General features: G+C 46.1%; 1 protein-coding gene across 1 annotated transcript in view; it reads right to left on the reverse strand.

The window, feature by feature from the left end:
- The window catches only part of LOC110546610 (O-acyltransferase like protein), a 48,099-nt gene extending 23,901 nt beyond the window's left edge, over nt 1-24,198 (reverse strand). Inside the window, exons 1-5 of the mRNA XM_021633525.2 lie at nt 23,212-24,198; nt 14,663-14,802; nt 11,942-12,020; nt 5,720-5,861; nt 4,410-4,636 (exon numbers count right to left, since the gene is read on the reverse strand). Of these exons, the coding sequence (XP_021489200.2) occupies nt 4,410-4,636; nt 5,720-5,861; nt 11,942-12,020; nt 14,663-14,802; nt 23,212-23,359 (736 nt within the window). The 5' untranslated portion in view covers nt 23,360-24,198. The remainder of the gene's footprint in view (nt 1-4,409; nt 4,637-5,719; nt 5,862-11,941; nt 12,021-14,662; nt 14,803-23,211) is intronic.
- Between the last annotated feature and the right edge of the window lie 1,579 nt (nt 24,199-25,777).

The raw sequence follows: 25,777 nt of genomic DNA on the forward strand, positions 1-25,777 counted from the left end.
TTGGGCGTCCACAGTCCCCGCAAGGTCTATTTCTGGGCTCTCACACCTGACCTTTGAACCTTGACTCCCCCTACCAGTCTCACACTGATGTCAGCGCTTCACAGTGCCTTGAATTGTTCAAGTTCAGGCACCAATCCCTGACCCCAGGACTTCTTTCAAAGGTCAGGAAAAGGTGAAATGCCTGTGAGACCAGTGGATCCAGAGAACTGGCATTTCACTTGAAAGAGCATGTTGGTGTCTCAAGGACTCTTACTTTGTACTGCGGTCTCCAACACAGGTCAGGTGCAAGCGTTAGAATGGAAGAGGTGGCACGTCAATTCACACTCTTCAAGTTGCTCCTTAAAGTTAGAGACTCCTGGCTCTGAGTCTGCCTTGTAACTCTTGGCAAGGGAATTAACCTCTTGGGCCCCAATTTTTACATCTGCAAACTAAGAGTCTAGTTGGATCTTGTAATCATAGGACATTGTGAATAACAAATAAAATAATGCTATAAATCACTCTAAATAGAGACTACCCAATAGTAAGCATTTACAAGATCATCTCTGTGATGATCAGTGTTTATTTTATTTTAAGAATGGCTAATCTTGCCTGCTTAACATATATCTTGGTTTGGTTTTGTTCTTGTTATTTTCTTTGGGTTTTTTAATATAGTGTGGTTATATAGCTCAGGCTGATCTTGAACTTATGACAGTCCTCCTGTCTCAGTCTCCCAAGATCTAGGATGACAGGTCTATGGATACACACATACAGTAGATAACCTAACCCAAGAGCTAATCAAATGAATGGAACTGGGACATAAGATTCTCCAAAGTCCAAGCCAGCTCTGAGAGGCTTACGTTCTCCTGAGCAAAGCTGTAGGTGCAGATGCATTCTTAAACAATTAAGAGGTATTCACAAAGGAAGGCACACACCAGCAGCTTCAGTCTTTTGCTTTAGGTTTAATTTCCTGGCATCTTGAGATTCCAGCAGTCAGTCTGAGGTTCCCTGTGATGGCACCCTGCCACAGGCATGCTCCCATCCTTCATTTAGAGAAATTTTGTTCCAGTCGGCACTATGAGCCGCACTGCCCAGCTCCTGATGTCACCTGACTCCTCCCCAGATTACTGTGAATGAAAGACGGAAGACTGGGGCTCTCGGCCAAATCCTCTGTGCTCCTGAGCCACATTGCCTCACATGTAGAAGAAATGTAATTTTGAGCCGTGTCATGGAGATTCTAAAGCTGGCTCAGGGCCAGCCTTGGCAAGAAAGCGCTGAATGTACTCTAACGTTATTTTCCCATCTACATTCAACTGTGGATGAACGGAACCATCAGCGCTTTATAAAATCTTCTGAAAATAGCTACTCTGTAGAGAAGAAAGACTGTTGGAGTCCTGTAACTATAGAGACAGGTGGAGGCCATTGCTGGCTGAACAGTTCATGTGGTCACAGAGTCTCAAAGAGGGGGTCCATGGACCAGTGGCCTCAGCATCACCAAGGAACTGGTTAGAAACGCCCCTCCTTAGACTCTGAGCAATCCTGCTGAGACAGTCTTCAGGATTAGTGCTTAGCGCTTGGCACCTTGCAGGGAGTTCTGATGCTTGCCAAAACTCAAGAACCACCAGGCATACACAGCCTCTAACAGGCTTTGAAGCCTTTTGTGTTTCTCAGACCATTTCTGGGGGTCTGACTTAAGGCAACAGACCACAGAGGAAGAGGCCCACTTATGGCTGGAATCCATAACTATCTTTTTTCTTTTTCTTTTTCTTTGTTTTGTTTTTCTCAAGACAGGGTTTCTCTGTGCAGCCTTGACTATCCTGGACTTGTTTACCAGGCTGGCTTCTGGAACTCTCAGTGATCCGCCTGCCTCTGCCTCCCTGAGTGCTGGAATTACAAGCATGTGCCACCAAACCCACCGAATCTGTAGCTATTTAATGCATGAACTCTCTCTCACACTTTTGTTCCCTTGTATTGCCTCTTCCAAATAGCAAGACAGCTTCACTTAACAGGAAGCTACACTAAAACATACAACAGTTATCAGGAGGCTAAAGAATCAAGAATCAAGAATCCAAAATGCCCAGTTGGACTCCAGCCTTCTAAAAGATACATTGGTCTTATATTGCTTTGATTTACAGAGGAATGTCAAAGTGGGGAAGGAAAAGCAATGAATACATTAATTTGTACTTCCAAACATTCAAGGACATACTTTGTCTCTGATAGTATTAAATACAAAAGGAAAAAAAAAATGCTGTGGCAACCTAACATAGACCAGCCATTTTTGAAACCACAGTAAAAAGCAACTGCCAATAATATTTATACAGATCACAATTTTCTCAATTTGGGGGAGGAACCTAAAGGCCCACACTGATGCCTGACACCTTGTACATATCTGTGTTTTAAGTGTGAGATGGGTGCCAAGCATAAGCCTCTGTGTTCCAGCCTGGCATGCGGAAAGCCATGGAGATGCGATGCCTATCCAACAGAAGCCTCTAGAACAGAGCTGGGCCTGCTGCTTGGTCAGAAGATCTGGGCCTCCCAGAAAAACATCCTGGCCCGGTGCTACCTTTCTTCACTTCCTGCTTGAATATAGAGACTGAGGGAAAGGGTCAATTTAAGAAACAAGCACGTATTATCGCATCAAACTCCATCAACTTATCCCATGCTGTCTCATATTTTATATGTGTGGAAGTTGAGGTTCATAGAGATCAAACAATCCAACTGAGGCCCAGGTTAGCAGTCAAGGCTAAGCACCTCCTTTCTCTAACCATGCCAAACTTGAACCCTTCTTACAGGGCAGCCAGACTCAGAGTGATCAATCTACAAACACAACACAAGAGGTCACTGGAGGCTTCCGGATCCTGGGCAGGCAAGCCCATCATTCCTGTACTTAGAATGTGGTGAAGATGTAGTATAACCAACAGAGAGGGCTTCAGGGTAGATACTGAAGGGCAAGCAGGGACTGACTCGTGCCCCCTGGCAGGCAGATCTGCATTCCGTTCTGCACAGGAACCGGTCCCCAGGGCTCTAAGCCTGCCAAGCTCCCTGTCAGAGCATCTCTGTCTTTTATTGTGTCTTTGATGTCAGGGTTTTTTAAGTTACTGTCAGTGCTGATTTTGTGTAAAATTCAAATAAGAGCATTGCTCTGCTTTCCATGTGGGACATACTCCTTGAAGCTACTTAATTACGTATTCATATTTACCCTGCCAACGCCCTGAGATATTTAAGGTGGGTTTTTTTTTTTTTCCTGAATTCTCCTTTAGAGTAAGAAAAGACAAATTCAGAGGCCTGAGGGGAATTTATTACTCCATATGGATGAAAGGTATTTGCATGAACAGGCAATTTTTGAGTGGTACAGATGATAGGCAGGCAGGTAGGTAACTAGGTAGAAAGTAGATAGGTAGATAATAGGTATAGATTAATAGGTGATAATGTGGATCTACGTTTGCCCCTTCCACAGGCAGGTGGAAATGAAGGCAATAGTCTTCCTTCCTTCCTTCCTTTCTTTCTTTCTTTCTTTCTTTCTTTCTTTCTTTCTTTCTTCTTTCTTTTTCTTTCTTTCTTTCTTTCTTTTGGTTTTTCAATACAAGGTTTCTCTGTGTAGTGTGGCTGTCTTGGACTCACTTTGTAGACCTGGCTGGCCTTGAACTCACAGAGATCTGCCTGCCCCTGCCTCTGAGTGCTGGGATTATGGGCGTGTGCCACCAGGCCCAGCTTTTCCCTCCCTCTCTCCCTTTCTTCCTCCTTTCCTTCCTTCCTTCCTTCCTTCCTTCCTTCCTTCCTTCCTTCCTTCCTTTCTTCCTGCCTTTCTTTCTGTCTTTCTTTTTTCTTTTTCTTTCTTTCTTTCTAGACAGAGTCACACTATGTAGTCCTGGCTGGCTTCAAAAATCACAGAAGATTCTTCTGCCTCTTAAATTTTAGGATTAAAGTTGTAGGCCACCACGGCCCTTGAAACTAATATTCTTAATTTTTCACCAAAGCATAACACTGCGGGCCCCGCTGGAATCGTCATTTTTTATTGTGTGCTGCACTGAGTTGTTACCTATTTCCAACTCAGACGCACTGATCGGCTTTGCTTGCACCTTCACCCCACCACTGGCTTCAGAGCTGTACACGTATCTATAGTACTGAAAATAGCCATGATCATAGACAGTAACTCCAGTGAACCCCTTAACTCTCTACTGAGCCAGGCTTCGGTCAGCACGAAAACACACTAGATAATTGTTTCCCACATAAAGCATCACTGTCAGCGCCTTCGCCTTGCCTTAGCACCCTGAGAGTAAACAAAGACTGAATTGTAAACACTGGGGATCCAGCCCCTGCTGACATTTAGAAGCTGCCGGGCATTTGCTGGAATCCAAACTGGAGGAATTGCTCTCCAGCCACACACTTCTCTAGTTGGCTTCTTTGGGGTGGTCTTAGTTTGAAATGCTTACGTTTTCCTCTGCTCAGGGGTCCTGGTGGAGAGGGCTGAACGTGGCAGTTGCTCCGTGGGCTCCTGCTTTTTTGCTCATTGCTCTCCATGTTTCTTAAGGGAAGACTCTCACAAGCGGTAGGAGGTGTCCCGTGTGCAGACGATGTCCTAAGGTCCAAGCCCCAGTCCCTGGCCATCATGTAAACCGTTCCAGCCACAGGAAGGACAAGGCCTAGCAAGGTGATAAATCTGCAGAGAGAAGATACTTAGCCAGGCCTTCACATACCACCAAAGATGTAGAGAAAACAACCTCATGAAAAACAAACCATCAACTGGACATGGAGGCAGGCCTGTAACCCTAGCATGCTGGAGGCTGAATCCAGAGTTCAAGGCTAGCTGATATACATAGAAACACCCTCTCTCAAAAAGGAAAAATAACAAGAAGGACCCAGCTTAGGTTTTCCCAGCACCTACAGTGTGGGCCTCTTAGCTTCCTGTAGCTCTAGTTCCAGGTGATCTAAGCCTCTCCTGACTTCATGGGCATCTGCACACATGTGTTCCACCTAATCTGACACAGACATACATGTACTCATAAATTTAAAATGTTTAAATGGTCGGCTATCAAGACCTAGAATTATACTTCTATTTAATTTGTACCAAGAAATGACCAAAATGCCAAAAGGTAATGGGCATGACATTGGTTCATCAAATTGAACATACTGGTTAGGAATACAGTTTCAGCAGGGCTGGAGAGACGGCTGTGAGAGAGCATAGTCAGGAGAGAGGCCCTGGAATGATTGGAGATGGATGCATTTGCTGGTGGTCCTGGACCCCACTCAAGTTTGGACATAGTCTGTCTTCCCTGGAGTACTTTCATAGTTCCTTGGTTAGCGGCAATCTCCCTGTATTTTAGTCAACATAGGTTGCTGTAACAAAATGCCATGGGCTGGTTTTCTATTGTTCTAATGAACAATAGACCTTGATTTCTTATTATTTTGGAAGCTGGGAGTCCCAAATCAAATCACCCGCAGACTTTGTTCTTGGCACCGTCTAGTTGACCTCACGTGATAGAAGGATAGGAACCCCCCCTTGGAACTCTTAAGAGGACACTAATCTCCACTCAAGGCACCACGTGATACCACCACACTCAGGTTTAAGTTTCAGTGTAGGAATACTGGGGAGACACAGACATTCTGATCACTGAACTTTGAAGCCAGATGGCATTGATCAGTCATCATTCAATGGATTCAATTCAACACCAAATGTGGTTGGGGAGAGAAGGGGTGATACTGGCAGAGTGCCCGCCTGAATACCTCAGACGTCCATACTTACAGACACACAGAAGCAAGCGCGTCCAGCCTCAACACGCCAGCAGCACATCTGGCCACGCTTTCAAAAGATGAGGAAGACGAGTTTCTTGTAAAGAGGGAGAGGGATGGTGCCAAGAATGAAGTATTTCTGAACCTTAGAATATCTACGAGATGAGAAGAGGCCACGTTACCATTTTAGACTCTTCCGAGTGTGGTCCTATCATGCCAACACAAAGCTGGCATTTTAACATGCCTTGGCTTTCCAAGTCTGACAATATTTTTAAATTGTATCTGTACTGAACATGCACAGAATTTTTATCATTATTCTTTAAAGGATATAGTAGGATTATAGAATAACTATGCACACAGCCTTTATATTAGGTATTCTAAATAAGCTGTGGACGATTAATGGTGCACAGGAGGATTCTATAAATTCCATGAAAACACTATTAAAATTTACATAATGACTTGAGGGCAGATTTCAGTTTCCTGGAGGTGGGGTCTTTGAACCAATCTACCATGAGTACCAAAGACCAAATTTATCTGCTTTATGGATAGTGGGAGGAAAAAGAGGAAACAAAGATGCCACAGAGGGCAGAGACGTGTCAGGGATTAAAAGTGAATACTGCTCTTCTAGAGGACCAGAGTCCAGTTCACAGCATTTGCTTCAGACAGTTCACAACCTCCTGTAAGTCCAGTTCCAGGGAATCTGACACCCTCATTCGGCCTCCACAGGCACCTTTGCACATACACACAGCCATGCACACACACACACACACCTTAAAAATAAATTAATAATAATAATGATAATAATAATAATTGCTTAAAACAGAAAAAAGATGCTGAAAGCCACAAGCAGGCACTTGGCCCAGGTAGAAATGGACTAGTCTGAACTCTTAGTCTGTTGATCTCTCACATCCCTTGTGGCACACAGCCCTGGGAATGCTAAATCTAAAAAGGTGCTGGTACTGACTCAGGCCTATTTGTGGGCAAGTCTCTACAAGAGAGACAAAACCATGCCATAGAGGATGGAATAAAATGATGGAAGCCAAGCACTCTGGAATGGGCACCATCCAAAACTGGAGCTTAGAAGCAAGTTAGGACACAGCTGATAAACCCCTGGAAGGATTGCTATGTAAAGACCTTACCAGTGAGACTAGCATTCTGTCTCAGATGTCAGTGAGCCTCAGGTGACCCAGAGGGCCTGTAGAGGGAGCACTATTTGCCCCCCTCCCTGGAGGCCTCTGAGCTGGAGGTCTGGTAGCGATCTGGAATCTATACTCTGCAACTTCCCAGGACCACACTCAGAAACAAGACCTGGGCACTTTCCAGGCCTCGGCAAACACTGGGGGCACATGGTTTCACACAATGGTGATACCAATTACTAACAACCACAAATGCTGCCGTTCATGAAGTGCCTGCTAGACACAGGGCATGGTTCCCTCACTAGTTTTAACTTTTTACCTATTTATAAGAAGTGTTCACCTTACGTTACGCACAGGAGAATTTTCTCAGATAAGTTCATCAAATGGAACATACTGGTTAGGAATACAGTTTCAGCAGGGCTGGAGAGTCGGCTGTGAGAGAGCCCTGGATGTTTTTCTAGGGGACCCGGCTCAATTTTCAGTGGTAGCAGCAAAAAGAAAGGGGAAAAAGTTGCTGATGATATTGCCATAGCAACTAATGACTGAAAAAGTCAGAGGATGGTGATGAAACTGACCACTCAGAAAAACAGGCCCAGAGAAGGTTGTACCTTCTGCCTCTGCCCTGATTATCAAAGCCGACAAGAAACCATGTAGAAAGGACTATAAAACAATAATTACATTGGAAATAACACTCTCAATGAGATTTGCCAAGCATGCCCTGCAGATGCCATACCAGTCTTGAACTAATGAGTTTTCAGGAACTATTGAGAGGATCCTGGTGGCTAGAGTGTGGTTGGCTTCCACCATCAAGACATCACAGAAGTCAGCAGAGTGCAATGGAGTGCATGGATTAATTAGGAAGCAACAAGAGAGCTGGGTACACACCTGTAATCCCAGAACTCCAGGAGGCAGAGGCAGGAGGATCTCTGAGTTCAAGGCCAGCCTGATTTACAAAGTGAGTTCAGGACAGCCAAGGCTACACAGAGAAACTCTGTCTCAAAAAAAAAAAAAATTAAAATTAAAAAAGCAACAAGAGAAAATGTTTCAATAAAAGATTATCTGACAAAAAAAAATTCCTTTTGAATCCTAGCCAGAAAGAAACCTGCGGCTATCTCAAGGATTTGCTGCTAGAGAACTCCAGCTTTTCAGTCAACACAGGGGAGTCGTGAGAGAGCTGAGGGGAAACAACTGGTCAGCTTGGTTACTTTAACAGGCCAGGCTGTTCGAATCAGAGAACCGTCAAAGAGGGCAGTTTCCACGAATGGTCAACACTCGTGAAATTTGGCATCAGCCAGCTCAGTTCTTAATGAACAGATAGTGTGAGCATCATTAAATGTTATAAATTTTCTGATGGACAGACTTAGAGTGAGCCCCTGAGAATAGAAATGTGTAGCCCTCTTTTGTCGCTGGCAGATAAAACTTGTTGGCTCAGTGTTAAGCAGAATATTAAAACCAACTTTTTTTTTTCTGTCAGCTTTGGGTACCACACAGGGTTCATTTGGATTTGTCAAATACATTTGGTGAGCGCAGTGTCCTGGATTAAGTGACAGTGAACCACCATCTTGCCAACTCTCTGTCATATTTAAGGGAACTCAAATAATCTAGCCAAACCAGAAAGTCAATATTGGGTCATATTCTGACTCCCCAACCCCAGAAAAGATTCAAATCCTGATACCTGTGAATGTAACATTGTTAGGAAATACCATCTTTTCAGAAGTAATCAACCTACAATGAGCTCATACAAGGTTAGAGTGGGCCCTAAACCCAGTATAGCTGGTGGAGGAGAAAGAGCTATTGGGAAGAATCCCACCTGCCAATGGAAGTAATGACTACAAGCCAATGAAGAATGGTGTATCCACAAGCCAATGAAGAATGGTGTGTCCACAAGCCAATGAAGAATGGTGTATCCACAAGCCAATAAAGAATGGTGTATCCACAAGCCAATGAAGAATGGTGTATCCACAAGCCAATGAAGAATGGTGTATCCACAAGCTAAGGAAAAATGGTGCGTCTAACAGCTGAGGAGAAGTGTTATATCTACAAACTATGGAGAATTGGTGTGTCTACATGCCAAGGACAAAATTTAGGAGAAATGATGTGTGTGCTCACTGGGGAAGAATGAAATCTTTACAGGACAAGGCAACATAGTGTGTCTATAAGCCAAGGAGGCACTGTGTATCTACAACCTGAGGAGGTATGGTGTGTCTACAGGTCAAAGAAACATGGTTTGTCAACAAGCCAAGGAGGTGAGGTGTATCTATAAGCCAAGAGCATCAAGAACTGCTGGCAGCCCCCAGATGCTAAGGGAGAAGGCATATGCCAGACTCTGATATATAGCTCCAGAAGCAATCAACCTCATCAACACCTAGATTTCAGATGTCTACTGTCCAGAACTATGAGAAAATTCTTTTTTCTTGTCTTAAGTCATCTGAAGTACCACAGTCCGAGTCTGGTGGTAGAAACCTTGAGAAATGAATACAATAAGTCATTTACACCGGATTTTGTAATTTTTGTGTCTAGGCTTGATGTAAAGCAGTGGTTTTGAACAACCCATCCACAAGAGTCACCTAAGACCATTGGAAAACAGATATTTGCAGTATAATTCAGAACAGCAGCAAAATTACAGTTATGAAGTAACAATGAAAATAATTTTACGATTGGGAGTCACCACAACGTGCGGAACTGTATTAAAGGGGCGCAGCATCAGGAGGGTTGAGAACCACCGCTCCAAGCGTGCACAGCCTGGGATGACATAATTTTATCCTCCAGAAGCCATGCGCATTCATTGCTTTTCTCACTGCCGTGACCAAATGCCTGACAAGAAGCAACTAAAGGCAGGAAGGATTCATTTGGGCTCCTGGCTCGACCCAGTCCCTCATCAGGGAAGTCCTAGGGCCACTTGAGGTTCACAGTTGTGACAGGAGCATGAGCTGCTGGCTCACATCTCTGCAGACCCAGAAAAGAGAATGCTGGGCCTCGCCTTACTTTCTCCTTTTTCCTCTTTTATTCAGTCTACACCCTGAGCCCTTGGGCTAGAGCCACACACATTTAGGATGAGTGTCTCCTAGGTGATTCTAAGTCCAGTCAAGCTGATAGTGAGGCTCAAGCTTCACATCATGTCTGTTTGTTGAAATGCTCCAGCATCTCATGGAAAACATTGCACAGCAAGTCCTCCACGGCCTGGCCGGAGGATGCAGGGTTTCTCTCTCTCTCTCTCTCTCTCTCTGTCTGTCTCTCTCTCTCTGCAATGCTTTGATCATCCAGCCCTGGACTGTCTGCTGTGGCTTCTCCTGCAGTCCTGCTCCAACGAGCTGACCTGTGCCAACAACAGCCACCTGGCATTACTGAACTGCTTGCCCCACATCTGGAGGAGAGATATTAGCAGCTTCATCAAAAAAAACTTTAAGAAATAGCTGACAAATCCTTTCCACATGGGGGAATGTTCCCCCAGACAAAGACACTCTGATCTCAAGCCCTGCCTCTGTGCCAAAGCTGGAGAAAGGCTGCGCCTTCTAATACTAATTTCCTGAGCAGCTCCCCATGTCAACTCTGCTCACCCTAGCCTGGGCCTGTTCTTCCAGTTTCTCAGAAAGCACCTTTTCATGTCTCTCTGAAAATGAATATCTTGAAGTGTCTTCTTAGCAGCAGCAATGATGGCCAACGTTTCACTTCGTTTGACCAGCTCAGGCTAGTCATCTTACTGTGATCATAGTAACGGATGAATCTCTTAAGCAAGTCAACTCGTTCAACATGAGGCCTTGGTTACTGACGTACGGTGCTAATTGCATAGCAGCTGATCACCTGTTTTTGTTTTTTGTGATATTCGTCTCTTATCTATAAAGAACCAAATTTTGGCTTTAACTAATAACGTTTTGTTTTGTTTTTTAATTTTGCTTGTAGTACTGAAGCTAGAACTAGCGTTTCACAGATGCTGAGGAAATGCCAGGCCACTGAGATAGGTCACCAGCCCCTTTTTGTTGTTGTATCTGATACAAAAATATCTTGCTATGTAGCTTAGGTTATCCTCCGACTTGCTCTGTAGCCCAGGCTGACCTTAGGCTCGTGAACCTCCTCCTCTGTCTTCTGGAGTGCTGGGGTGGCAGCCATATGACAACATGCCTGTTGATTGTTTGTTTGTTTGTTTGTTTGATTGATTGCATGTGGGTATTGGTTTTAGTTTGTTTGTCTTTAAACAGCACATAAAACACTAGGCTAGAAAGATAATATACCCAAAGCCGTGAGTGTCATTACAAACTTAGAGGATGATTTAAAGTTATCTAGAATAGCCGCACTGTCAACACTTTGAGGAACTCCGTCACGAGCTGTTATTATTATTTTTTTAGATGACCAGAATTAATATTAATCACTAAGTAATGAAAACAAATCTTGGGCTTTAAAGCTCCTGCTTAGGAATTCTTGAAATACTTATAGAAGACCTATCCAGTTTCCATGGGCTAAAATGTATTCCTCTGCCTGCCAAAGGTCAGACATGACTGTGAGGCAGTAGAAAGTGGGGGAGGCTGTGAACTCCAGCGCTTGTCAGTCCTTTGTTGTATAGACAGGAGACTGAAACTCAGGGGAGATTAAATGATTTGTTCGGGATCACACAGCCGGGAAGGGACAGCCGGGACCGAATGCAGGGCTCTCGGCGCTAATCCACTGCAACCGGTTGGCCTCACACAACCCAAGTTCCAAACCGCCTTCCTGACCCAGCAGTTGGCAGGCTCATGGGCAGAGCAGAGAATTCACAGTATGGAAAAGGGGACACCACCCACTCCTGTCTCCTCGGGGCCTAATGAGGCAGCTGTGGGGAAACCATTCAGCTTTCCATCTTTATTGCATCAAGATCCGGCGATGACCGGCTCTGGTCTTTCTCCTTCCTGTCTTCTCCACTACCGTCGCACCACCTCTGTTCCTAATTTACCTTCCCCCCATTATTCTCAGTTAAGCTGATTGACCAAGATGAGGAGCTGGTGTGGTCCCAAAGGTCCTGAAGGTCCTAAAGGTTGCAGGGGTCCTTTTTGCCTTTGCTGACTCTATGCTGTTGGAATTTTCAAGCTTCATGGTGACACAATTTGACTGTATTTTTTTATACTTACCCAGCTGAGACATCATGGTCACATCCTCTTCAGCACAAGAATCAGGGACACACACCCCCACACTGTAGTCTGCGGCACCCTGAGAAACACAACGCCACAGCGCCCTTTAACACTCGCAGTGTAAAAGCGTGCTCCCAGATGTCAACACAGACGGTCCTTCCCTGATCACGCCTCACCTTATTTTTTGAGTTGGGGCTGCCCATGGGACCCGAAGCGCATTAGTTTCAGCTAGCATGGCTAGCCGGTGACCGCACGGGATCTACCTGTCTCTGACACAGATATCACATGCACACCACCCAGGAGCTGGGGTTACAGAGCTCACCCAGCTTTTCCATGGGTGCTGGGGAATTTACCCATGGGTCTTCACGCTTCCCAGGCAGTCACTGCACACACGGAGTCGAGCCCCGGCTCCTTGTTTTCTTTTCTGGGGCAGGGTTCTTATGTAATTCAAGAAAGTCTTGATTTCCTCATCCTCCTGCCTCTGGCTCCCAAATGCCAGGATTGCAGTCCTGAGCCACCTCAGGTATGGTTACTGCTAAGGAAGGCTGTCACTGCCCCAGTGCTCAGCAGGCAGTTGGGGACAGAGACAGAAAGAAATCTGTTGAATTTTGAAGGAAAGATCAGCTGAAGGGAAAAAGGTTTCTGACTGCTCGAGACAGTCTTGCCAATACAGGATGGCCCAGGTGGATAGGGAACATCAGATTCACCTGTAGTAGGCTGTGCAGGTCCAATGTCCCAGCTTAAAAAGTTTGGTTAATTCACCACAGCGCATTCCTCCTCCAGATTAAAGATCAATAGTTTTGGATAGTATATCCCACTGCTTTTCTCCTCCATATTTAAGGTCATAAAACCTGGCTCCCCTGAAATCGTTTAAAGAGTTTGTCGAGTCTAGAGAGGTGGCTCAGTGGTTAAGAGCACTGTCTGCTCTTCCAGAGATCCTGAGTTCAATTCCCAGACACCACATGATAGCTCACAACCATCTACATTGAGATCTGATGCTCTCTTCTGGCATGCAGGTGTACATGCAGCTAGAGCACTCATACGTAAAATAAATAAATAAACCTTTTTTTTTTAATTAAAAAAAAAGGAGTTTGTCAACTTGCAATTTCTGAGTCACGGGACACATATATCAAATAAAGATTTTTATTAAAAAAAAAAAAAAACTAGAGTGCCCGTCTTAATGAAGATAGGCCAAATCACAAATACAAATTTCTGAGCTGGTTCTTTTAATTTCACAATATACATGACTGCGCAGGACTGAACTTCTGCTCTGATATCAAAATCATTCACCTGAAAATGACCCGTAAGCAGTCACCCGACCTTCGGGAGGACAAATGAGGACCAGGAACACACCCCCCCCACACACACACACACATGGTTAACCACTGTCAGGGGCTCAGAGCGCAGGGGGCAGAGGGCTCCTGGTTCCTGTCACTTTGGACCATGGTTTCCAACTAGATAGCAATGCAGTTTTGTTCCAGCCATGTGCGACACATGTAAAGTCTATTTCGTACTTAATGAGAGGCTGCATGATGTCTAGGTGCCTGCTGGGCCGTGAAAGGATTAAATGGAGTCAATTGCCATCCGTGGGCTATTCAAAAAAAGGAAAAAGCCATATTTAAGGACACCAAGTTGGGAGAGAATGCTGATGGGAGGTGGATCTGAGAGGAAGCGGGGGTGGTGATGATCAAAATACAAATAATAAGGACATTATATTCTTTTAAACAGCTAGAGTGAGCCCTAAAATGGTAGTCAGCTGTCTTAGTAGGTTTTCAGAAACTGTAGCCCATCTACTTGGGTAGCCTCAGATTCGTGTTTAGAGCTCCGTTTCTGGGGCCAGGGCTCTGGATAACTGGATCCCAGATTCCAGGCACTGCTCCAGAAACTGATGCTGTCAGGGGATCGGGCTCAGCAACCGGGCCCCGACCATCCCGGTTGGAGCCACCATCCTCCAAGCAGTGACTGCTTCCTTAGTAGAAAGGATTTAAAGTTGGAACTTGCTGGGGGGCGGGAGAGTGGGGAATGGTGAGGCCCAGCAGACTTTTCCACTGGACTCCACCGGAGCAAACTGAGATGGGCGGGAAGAACAGCCATGAGCCCAAGGAGTGTACACGGAAGACTGCGATTCAAATTGCTGCCCGCGGTTAAGCCTGGACCCCCTTCAAGGGCCGTTCAGTGTGGAGGGAGGAGTATATGAACAGCCTGCACGGTTTGTGACAAGTGCCTCACACGAGGTCACCCATTCCAAAGAGGCTGAGCAAGCTTCCAACAACTGCCTAAAATCCAGTGTTAGCTGGGCGTGCCTCAGCACCTGGAAGAGCCTAGAGCAGGGGTTCTCAACCTGTGGGTCGCGACCCCTCCGGAGGGGTTGAACAATTCTTGGCCAGGAGCGTATATCAGACATTTACATAAGATTCACAACGGTAGCAAAGTCACCGTCATGAAGTAGCAATGAAAACACTTTTGTGGTTGGGGTTCACCACGTTAGGCAGGCTGAGGACCCCTGGCCTAGAGGATCAAGAGTTCACAGTTCGCAGTAAGGCTACACCGAAAGTTCCCAGTCAACCTTTCCTACCTAGTGACAACTTGTCTCAAAGAAGGAACAGAAGGATCAACTAAAATCTAGTTGTCCTTCTCGTGAGGCCTCGGAGTCGTGACTGTGTTTTCAGTTAGGTGGCGTGGTGTTAGAGCTGTGCCCTGAGAGCTCGTCCTGCCACTCACCTGCAGGACGTGAAGCTTGCAGTACTGGCCCCGGAAGCGCCCCCGGGGGCCCTGGGCGGAGAGGCACTCGCTGTGGGACCCCAGCCGGTCCAGGTTGCCGTTGAGAACGCTGCTTCCCAGCTTCCCCACCGAGTCATACACTGGATTTCAAAGCAGAAGTTGGCAGAATTAGCTTTCTTGGGCCACTTACCAGTGAATTAGGAGGACTTGAGTTTGAATCCTCGGGGCCCATGCAAAAAGCGGGACTTGCGCTTGTAACCCCGTGCGTCGGCGTCTGCTGAGCCCGGAGCTACGGGCAGTTGTGAGTTTCCCCGGCATGGATGCGGGCACCGGAAAGAGCGGCACGCGCTCTTAGCCCCTGAGCCATCTTCCCAGCCCTCCTCACTGTTCTTCATGTTCTTAATTTCCACTCTGTCCGGACCCTCTGTGAGCCTCTTCCCCCTTTCATTCTGGAGGAAGCATGGCTATTATTTGCTCAAACATTCTTTCTTTACTTTGCTATAGTTCTATTTCTGGTTCCCATTATCATCCCTGCGTAGCCATCTTAATCCCTATGTCTCTTTGTTTTACTTTTCTCTTTTTCACCTTCCATTTACTCTTTTTTTTCTGCTCTATTTTGATATAAACTGTGGTATTTTCTTTACTATCTTTAATATCTAACAGTCCGTGACTTTACATATACATGTGTACGCATACCATTCTATTACCATATTCTCTCGTCACTTTGGTCATGTTTATCTGCTTATTTTAATTCCGTGGCAGCTCGTTGGTACCGGTGACTCAGTTCACGAAGCACACGGGTTTACTTGATTCCTTGTCATTCTCCTCTGTGTTCACTCCCCAGGGATTTCTGGGCGGTGGTCTGTGCACATTACTTCCCTTTGTTGAGCAACATTGAGAGATGTGTGAGGGCCAGGCCCCAAGTGAAGCCGTTCCCTCAGGAACTGCAAAGACAAAAGGTTCTAACCGTCTGTGAAGGAATGAAACTACACTAAAGAAACCTTTGGAGACCTGGAGCAATGGCTCTATAGTAAAGAGCACTGGCTACTCTTCCCACGGACCTGAGTTCGAGTCCCTGCACCCACATGGCAGCCTGCAACCGCCCGTAACTCCCGCTCCAGAGCATTCAAATTCCTCCTTTCGCATCCTCTTGCACTGCATGTAAGCATGTGGTGCACATACATGCAGGCAAAATAACCATAAGCATAGAATAATATTTAAATGTTTTATATAAAAACTTCTGACATGTGATTTCACCTCTAAAATATCAAAAGAGACAGGTGGGCCCCTCCCATCAGCCAACAAGAATCTCATGCAGGGAGAAGGGAAAGACTGGGGCGGGGCACCAGCCAGAGGGGAGCTTTTCTCCTGGAGAGAAACACAGGTGATAACTTGGCAGAACACCTTGCAGACTGCAGCAGAGATAACAGTGGTGAGCAGGACCATTCTGACCAAGTCCTTTAGCCATGACACCTTTTTACATTCTATTTAAACCTAAACTTCGTATCAGGACCCTGAAAATGGACTTGTGGGAGCAGAAGAGGGCAGGCCCTGGACCTCTTTGTTCCTCTTCCCAGTGTGGCCCACTGATTGCATCTTCTTTCTTTGCTTTTCAATATGACAGGTCTGTTTATTGAGATCAGTCTATGCGCCATTCTAAGGTACTCAATATTGAGTAAAACGGCTTTCTTTGCAGGCTGTGCCTTCCCCTAACAGACCCCATTTTGCAAGCAACACACACACACACACACACACACACACAAATTATTCAGTGCTAGGGATGAAACCCAGGCCTTTTGCAAGCTAGGCAAGCATTCTTTCCCCTGAGATACAATCCCTCTCCTCTCGCTGTTTCCTCTTACTAGCTCCAGAATTTTTTTTTTTTTTTTTAGTTACACTTTACTCATTCATTTGTGGGAAGGGAATGAAGCATGAAGAGGCCACCTGTGGTCAAGGGTTAGGTTTGGAGAAGAATATTTCCCGGGTGGAACTAATTTGCAGCCCCGTTTGACTTCTCTGGTCACTAGGATGTCTGCTTGCCTCCCAGGCAGGGCCTCAACGGGCCCTGCATGCCCTGACTTACCCTCTGGTCTCACCCTCCCAGCCGTAGCCAGAGCATTCCCTCTGCTCCTATCTAAACCTTCACCAGGCTAAGACTTGCTGGCCTCCCAGCTTGAGCTGTCCCTCCTCCCAATCTGCTGGCGTAACCGAGTCACGCTTCAAGTCTGGGCTGCAGAGCCGTCTCTCCCAGGAAACAATCCAGACCCTTGCTCAGTGTGTCACACTGAGAGGTGTGTCACCATGTGTGTCTGTCTCCCATGAGGGTAAGTTGGGCTCTGGGTGGGTCAGTGGACCTCTCAGAGAAGAAACTTTGTGGACCTTGGCCGAATTGGATTAACCTTTGACAAGGTTAGCCCAAATGTCCAAATACAGCTCCAAAAATTATATTGAGGTTTTTTTTTTCCCTGACTCACAAAATACTACTTTACAAAATGGACAAATAGAGTTCTATCATCCTAGTGTTTTAGTGTTCATTACAAATAGACTAGAGTGGTTTCCTCCCAAGCTCTGTATCCTGAAGTGTAAGGGTCTAGAATTGAAAGAGAGACAAGGAAAGAGTATCACTGCTGAGATTTAAGCCACCTGGGCTGAGTCTGTCCTGGAGTCCCCAGTTCTTCCTTGAACCTTTCGTCTTCCTTTCCTGTCCTGGTGCTTTTCCAGCTCTGCTATTTTGGTTTTCGCTTTGCATTGGTTTCCTTTCTGATCATGGGCTCACACAGGCAAACCACCCTTTTCTGGCCACCACCCCTAGTGAGTTTCCACCAAGAACCTGAGCGACACTAGGGCTAGGCACAGTCCAGATGGAAATGCCCCATCATAGGGAGGGAGAAATGGGATCGGGACATCTGCACACTTGGGTTTTCATGTCCAAATGACCAGATGCAACATGTTTAGTCAGCTGCTCTAATCGGCAGACCTTTCCTTCTTCTGTGGTGGCAGTGACATGTGGGTATTAAAATTCAGTTGCTGAGCTTGTTAACTCGTAGCTCTGGGATCAAGCCCAGGGTCCAGTACAAATTAGGAAAGCATTCTACCACTGTGCTATTTTTAACAAGGTTTCTCTAAACTGTCTACGGAACTCAAGATCCTCCTGCCTCAACCTGAATGGATGTTGGATAGTCACAGAACCCAGAACTTTCTATGGGATCCATTCTATTACCTCTCTTTCTAGTAAGAGGTTTTCTTGGTTTCTGTGAAGGTGTTGGTCCTGAGCAAAAAACCTTCCCAACAAACAGCTAGTTGGGTAAAATGGGCAGTATTCAGACACTGAACAGTCAAATAGATTGGCTGGGCCATAAAGATTGGATGGTAAAGTCCTTGTCCAGCACGTGGAAGGCCCTAGCTTCAATCCTCAGCACCACACACACACACACACACACACACACACACACACTCAAGCAATACAACAACAAAAACATCCATGTGGCGGTAGACTACAACAGGCTTCTTCCCAAAAGATACCCACATCCTAGCTCAGGTTGGTGTTGCCCTGAGGAGTGTCCACGGTGAACTGCCTCTTCTGATAAGGGTTCCCTGTGGGCCTTGGTGTCTAGGAAAGAGTTGAGGCAAGATAAAACAGACAAGATAAAACAATGACCACAGGAAATAAATGATGAAGCCAGGGAGACTGTGCAATCAAAACGGGAAACTAGACATCCTGTCATAGTATGAGCTAAGAGACCTGAGGCAGAGGCCAGGGATGTGCAAGGTTAAAAAAAAAATTTTTTTTTTTAGAGGAAAACTGTTTGGGAATGCTGTGAGGATGATATGATCAGAAGTCAGATGTGAAAAGCACTTACAGATTGCTTGGGAACTCCTGGCTCTCCACGCCCTACCCCCACTCTGTCTAGAGAAATGAAACGGAGGCAGAGCCGGAAGTCCTGGGGAGTGGATGTGGTGTAGCTTTTGCTCAAGGCCTCAGCTGTGGACATGGGCCAGCTTGGACTTTGAGAGATGGCTGAAAACGTACCATTATATCTCAGGCCCTGGGTTCCTCACCAGAGATATATGGGCTTCTGATTTTCTACTCCAGGTGAAAAACACATGGATCTAATTCTGCAGAGCATGTCTGGGAGCTCAAAATAGTCTGCATGAGCTTCTGTCTTTATGTTCTATAGCCGTCTTGACAATCCACACCCAGAGTAGCTTGAAGCTCAGAAACCCATTCTCTGCTCCTAGAATCTGAAGCAGGCACTGGGTCAGCTCATATCAGAGTCTGTTCCAGGCCTCTGCCAACTTGTTGCTGACACTCCTACCATCTGTGGTGTTCTTCCCTGTGTGTGTCTGGGTTCAGATTTCCTCTTTTAAGGACAAGGATCATCATCGCCTCAGGACCCATTCTAACCTAGTATCACTGTTTAACTGTTACATTATTTGACTGTTTACAACAGCATAGATTCAATGTTATGCATGTCACAAAGTGTAAGCAAGGGCATTTTTGTGCATGCATGTTCATGTGTGTTCAGGTGCACATGTGTGTGAAAGCATTCACATGTCTGTGTGTAGGACATGTGAGAGGACAACCTCAGGCACTGTCCACCTTGTTTAAGACAAAGATAGACTAGACTAGCTGGACAGTGAGCCCCGGCCAGGGATCTCTCTCTTGGACTTCCCACCCCTGGGCTTATAAGCATAAACATAGGCACTCACAAGCAAAGCACTTTCCCGACTAAGCCAGCTCCCTGGACTATAAATGTATTTTTTGGTGAAGACACAATTCAACCTACATCTTACAAGCAGGCACAATATAATTTATTCTGTCAAAGGACACAGGGCACATGATTGGTCTGCAAGGGCTGCCATAGCAAATGCCACACGGTGCCTTCACCAGCCGGTGCCACACAGCACCCCCACCAGCAGGCATACTCTTCCTCACAGTTCTGCAGATTGCTACATCAAGGATGGCCACGGGTCAAAACTGCATGCTTTTGCTTGTGACTTGAGCAACCCATGTGCTGAATCCGGTAACAGATTGATCACAAGAGCATTTCTCACTTTCCTCTGTTTGTTTCGATATTGAAAATGTGTTGGCTGTAGGCAGCACATTAAGTTTAATTTGTATCCTTAACGATGGCTCCGTCAGTTCCTTCAGTCCAGTCAATGAAACAGGTCCTGACTTGTGACAACGGCTGAGTTCCTTTCTAGCATGCTGAGTCTGCCTCCCAATGTGATGGACCCGACTGTGGAGGTGAGGAGGCCAGCGTGGCAGCACAGCAGCGATTGCTACCGTTTCTAACACAGTCCAAGCACATAGCCTCCCAAGCATAGGTAGAGCGCTTGCCTGGCATAGTGAGGCTGCTAAAATGAAGAGGAGTGTGCCCTCTAATCGCCACTTTCCATTTTCTAAACTAGCCAGGCACCTCCACATAGCTTCCAAGGGCCCTCTTGCCACGCTATTCCCCCAGGCCCTGGCATGTGATCCAGTCTCACACAACCCATTCCCATTCCCAGCTCTGTGCTTTGGATTGGAGAAGATGTTTGAAAAAGTGGCTGTGCAATAAAAGGCGCGGAGAGTAGCAGAAGCACCTGTATTCCCATCACTCTGCTTGAAACAATAGCCAGATACTTTAGTTGTTTATTCCTTCTTGATGCCTTTTCTCTGGCTAGACCCATATTGGTAGACGTGCCTCTCATTTCTTTTTATGGCTGCATTTTGCCTTGGTCTTTTCTTGTTTCTTTCGTGGTTGCTTATTTTAGGCAATGATCAAAAGTAAAGATTTGGTGATTTGAAAGCCTCACGGTACCGGAAGACACCATACAATCTTCCAAGGGAGGGGAAAATAATCAGTCCTACCCAGCTATGATGCCTATGAGCCACAATAACAGCCAGCATGGCATGATCACCCCTGGGGTGCAGTAGTGGCACACATACCTTGGCAGTAAACAACAGCTCTCTAATTGAATTTAAGACCTGCTCAGAAAGAGGGAAATCATACCTAGAACTGCAAACCTAGCCGACTGCTCGGGGTCAGTGGGGTCATGGGTATTGGAGGAGAACCTACAAAGCACTATTTTATTAAACCAACATAGTCCATGCTAAATATTTGTGTTTATACCCACAGATAAGTGTAATTCTCACCCTTTATCAAGGAGCCTCTCTTTGAAATAGGAGACTACTATGAAAGGAAGGAAGGAAGGAAGGAAGGAAGGAAGGAAGGAAGGAAGGAAGGAACAAAGAAAGAAAGAAAGAAAGAAAGAAAGAAAGAAAGAAAGAAAGAAAGAAAGAAAGAAAAGCACACACACACACACATACACACACACAAAACTAATCAAAATGCAGAGTTGTGGAGCCTGGGCCCAATAGATACATCTCCAATGTGATTCCCAAACCTAAAGCTCAGGGATCATTGTGGAAGCAGAGCAGAAAGACTGTAAGAGCCCAAGGGTTAGGGAGTTTGCTAGGAGATTGTGTCTCCTGGTAATGTCAGGAGCTATACCCGTAAGTTCTCAACCACAGGACTGCCTAAACATGAGACAAACAGGGGTGCTACCAATAGACACGCTGAAGTGGTCTTAACCGTACAAAAAGAACTACAGGCAACCAGAGAGTGCTCACCACAGGGGGATAGTCTTCCCCAGGGAAAAGCACACCAACTGGCTATCTAATACCAAATGGTCAGCCCTCAAAATCTACACACAGGTAATGCCATGCAGACTGAGAAGGCTGTATTTAGGAATACATATGTGGACAGAGACAGGGAAAGGGCTCTGGGGTCAGATGACATAGGCTCAAGCCCTAGTTTACAACTTATTTCACACAAAACCTTTTCATCTCTATGACTGTTTCCTGCATCACAAACTAAAATCCAATAACCGCCTTCCATAAAGAGGGGTTTTGAAGAGCCCAAAAGGAACAGTTCCTGTACAGGGTTCTGAAAAGTGTCTACTACTTATGCCCAAATACTCACTCTTCACTCTTCTTAAGTTCCCTTCCATTTGTCCATCAGGAAAATCCTGATGAAAACCAAGGTCAATGGCACATCTGTGCTCTAAAGTCTCAGACAACTACCAAGAGCAACTGAGCCAAGACACAGCGACCGGAGAGAGATACCTCCACCCAGGGCAGCAAACTGACAGTCATCCATCCATTCACATAGGTTATTCAGTTCTGTCTTGAACCATTAATTTGGGAGAACTTGTTGTGTGCGTGGGGGTGAGCAGGTTCAGGTGGATGTGCATACCTAAGTATAGAGACCAAAGGTCAACCTTGGTGTTGTCCCTCATGAGTCAGCCATCTTAGTTTTGAGAACAGGTCTCTCACTGGCCTGGGACTCACTGACCAGGGTAAACTCTCAGTCCAGCAGACCCCAAGAATCTACCAGTCTTTGCCTCTCTAGCAGAGGGAGTACAAGACTAGACCCCCCCCCCACACACACACCCATTTCTTGCATGGGTGCTGGGGATCAAACTTAGATGCCTGCTTGCACGGTTAAAGGGCCTTAAAAGTGACTTGTCTCCTTTGCCCGAGACATTTCTGTTTTAATGAAAATGGAGATTTTCAATTCTCAGGGGCTGCGGGCAGAACATGGGTAGCACACGGGTAGCGAAACTTGCAGGGCCGACAGTGGTCACGTGGCTGTGACCGTTGGTGACTGTGTGCTGCCATGTCCATACCACAAAGCTGTGCCTCCTGTCTCACCTTCTGGAGTCTCTTGGCCAGTTGCCTGGCTCAGTCGCAGCATCCTCTGCCGCTATCACCAAGTATGGTTATGCAACACAGTCAGTTCCAAAATAGGACTTAAACGAATGATCTATTGATTAAAGTGGGTTTATATTTTGCCACCATTTCATCAAATTCCAGGCTCTCCATAGAACAAGATTTGCTTCAAGTATGGGATTTTGAGTTATCACGCATTCTATTTTTATTCTCTATTATGATACAGGTGGTTTTAAGTACAGAACAAAGTGGTCATGCATTCTAAATGGAAATGGAAATGGCTATGTTAACCTATCTGGCTTTTCAGAGTTTTTACATTTTTATTGCCTGAGATTGCCATCAGCAGTAACAATGAATCCCATTCTGGGAGAGGCAGCATGAAAACTAATTTGATTTCAGCCTCTGTTCTGGCAGAAAGGTATGCGTATAATTTTGAGAAACACACAAAAACCAAACTGCAACTATCCGAAGTCCAGACAACGCACACACAAGGAGGCCTCACTGCTCCACTTGAGCCCATGCGGCTTGCCATCAGACACCTTAGAATCTCACTATCAAAAGCAGATCAAATGTCTCAAAAAAGAAATAAACCCAGGCATCAGACAAAGGAAAGCGGCATTGATTTCATTAAAAAAGCACACAGTACATAAGAACAATTCTTGTCACAATAGCACGTCTAGGCTGGCTTCGCAGCCTTCCCCCATCACGGCTTTGTCTTCCCTTTCTGCTTGGTGCGGTTTTGCATTCTCCTGGGTTAGCCTAGCATCCTTCTAGCAAGTGCCGCTGACTGTTCTGTGCTCTGCTACCCAGCCGGACGTGGAAACCTACTTACTTCTCAGAGCGTATTCTTTGGGCTTCAGTGAATTCAGATCAGAAAGGAATTCCTCAGTATCTCGCTTGCACTTGAGGGAAATGTTTCTTGCAGGAGAAACAAAGGGTAACATAAAGGGCAGGCAAGCTAGCCAAGTGAAGGTCGTCATTTCTCAACCTGTCAGGACCGACCTCCCCTTCTTAGACAAAGAGCCTGATATTTATAAAGCCCTTGTCTATAATGTGTTGGGGGTAAATGTGGCTCCTCTCACTCCTTAACAAGCAAAGAGACAAACCGCATCTCCTCAGCCACCTGCAAAGCGGACAGATAAACCATGGAAACCAGTTTATATACAATCTGTTATTGTCGAGTGAGCCGGCGCTGGTGGAAGGGGCGCCGTTGGCCACCTGGCTTCCTTTAGTTATGCAGATTAACATGTCCGGCTCACAAGAATAAGACTCGGGTTCTTGCTGGATAGACGGTCTCTCTGGGTTAAAAACCAGAACATGTTGATGACGTGGAGTGGCGATAGCTGGGTTTTGCCTGAGGATGATGATTAATCCAACCTGTAAAGCGATTGGCTTAATGACAAGCAAAGCCGGGCTTCTCTGGGACGGTCAGGAAAAGCTATACAGCTCGAACCGGATTTACTAGACTCCGAAACCAGCGTCAGCCTGGGAATGCCGCCTACGCCCACGGGAAAGACTTCTTGCTGCAGGCAGATGCGCGCCCACCCACGCACGAACTTTTAGAACACACGTCCCGGGAAGGAAGCGATGCTGACTGTTCATTAGGCTGTAAGAAAACCAAGTATGTGGGCTACAAGGTAAACAAGTCTCACTCCAGAAAGGCGGCCTTTAAACGGGCCTTTAAACGGGCCTTTAAATGGGCCTTTAAACGGTAGCTGCTGCATCTTCACGTGAAGAGCGACAAGCCCGCACACCTCGTGGACACCGCCCGAATGCATCCCGTGGGTAGCTGTGACCCTGTCGCACATTCTGCTACAGGTTGAGAACATCTCCTGGCACACTGGGCTGCTGGTCATGCCTCAAAAGGATGCACCCATGTGCACACATAAAGACATGCACACGCTCTCTCCACTGTCCCTCTTTTGATTCCTTTGTTCGCTCAGGACACCCTATCTGGGGAATCTTCTCACCAGCCTCGGAAGCTGTCTTCATCTAGCCCTACCTTTTATTATTATTATTATTATTATTATTATTATTATTATTATTATTATTATTAAGTAGAGTGTTTCTATCTGGACATGGTGATGGGTGTTTTTAATGCCAGCACCCGGCAGGCAGAGGCAGGTGGATCTGAGTTCAAGGCCACCCTGGTTACGTGGTGAAGTCCTGTCTGAAAAACAAAATGAAACTAAAGGGGTGTGTGGGAGAGAGAGAGAGAGGTGTGTACTCAGAGTGTGCACACATGTGGCCGACAGCAGGCAACTTTGGTGGAGTCTGTTCTCGCCTCTGCTGGTTCCAGGGGTCAGCTTCTGGTTGTCAGGCTTCACCGTGCACACGCCGCCCTTGGAGTGCCGTTCACCTCCCTCGTTCTCCCAAGTAGCTGGGAAAACAGGCCTGTGACCCAGGCCTGTCAGTTTCTCCATCTGTAAAAATCGCTGGCCTCCCACAGCCGTCTGTAGATTTAGGTTAGAGCTCGGGACACACAAACATTTAAACTCTTCAGTCATAAGCATCTTAGTACCATTAGTTTTCAATGCCGACTGGTTCTATGTTGCTAACCACCTTCCTAGTGTTTGTCGCTGTTGTTTTTAAGTGTGCAGAGGGCTGGGACCAGGGCAGACTGCTTGCCTTCTGTGCAAGAACGATGTCATGAGGTTCAGTGCTCCGCACCAAAACGTGAAGAGGGTGTTGAAAGGAGGAGGGGAGCTTAGCTGATTTGAATATTTGTGAAGGATTAAGCAGAAATGTCTTGAAAACCAGAATGACAGGAGCTGAGGCTGCAAGACGCCCTGGGCTGAATTCCCGGCAGCATATAAACCAGGCCTGAAGAGATGTCTGGAATCCCAGCCCTGAGGAGATGGAGGTAGTGGCTCAGATGTTCCAGGCCAGCCTAGGTACAAGAGATAGTCTCAACAAACAGAAACCTTACCTTTAGATAATTAAAAGTTTAAGATCCTCCAGTGTTTGTCCCAACTCCTAAGAAAATAAAATCATGACTAGTCAAAGTTTAAGGGAGCTCAGTTGTTTCACAAAGATATTTTAGGTCCCTGATTTATGCAAAACACAGCGCTGGGCACAAAAATAGGACAGGAAAATAAATATTGCCTTCCTTTCCTGCCAACAGGCTGCGTCATTTCCTGACGTGGTAGCCATCAGCTGACCAATGTTCTGAATGCCAAGGTCATTTCCTTCTAGAGCTGGCTGTGCAAAATCAAAGAAAGGCCAGGAGGCCTCGGTATTCAGCAGCGGGTTGGGGAAAACAAAGATCTATCCTTGCCGACAAAAGTACATGTTAATACTGTGATAGAGAGTGTAGCTGGTCTCTACTGCTCTGGGGTGGGGACGTGGGAGGAAATGGGTCTTTGTATTAGGGAGCAAGCAGAGCTGTGGAAAGGCTG

The sequence above is a fragment of the Meriones unguiculatus genome, chromosome 2, assembly GCF_030254825.1.
Source record: "Meriones unguiculatus strain TT.TT164.6M chromosome 2, Bangor_MerUng_6.1, whole genome shotgun sequence".
Lineage (NCBI taxonomy): Eukaryota > Metazoa > Chordata > Mammalia > Rodentia > Muridae > Meriones > Meriones unguiculatus.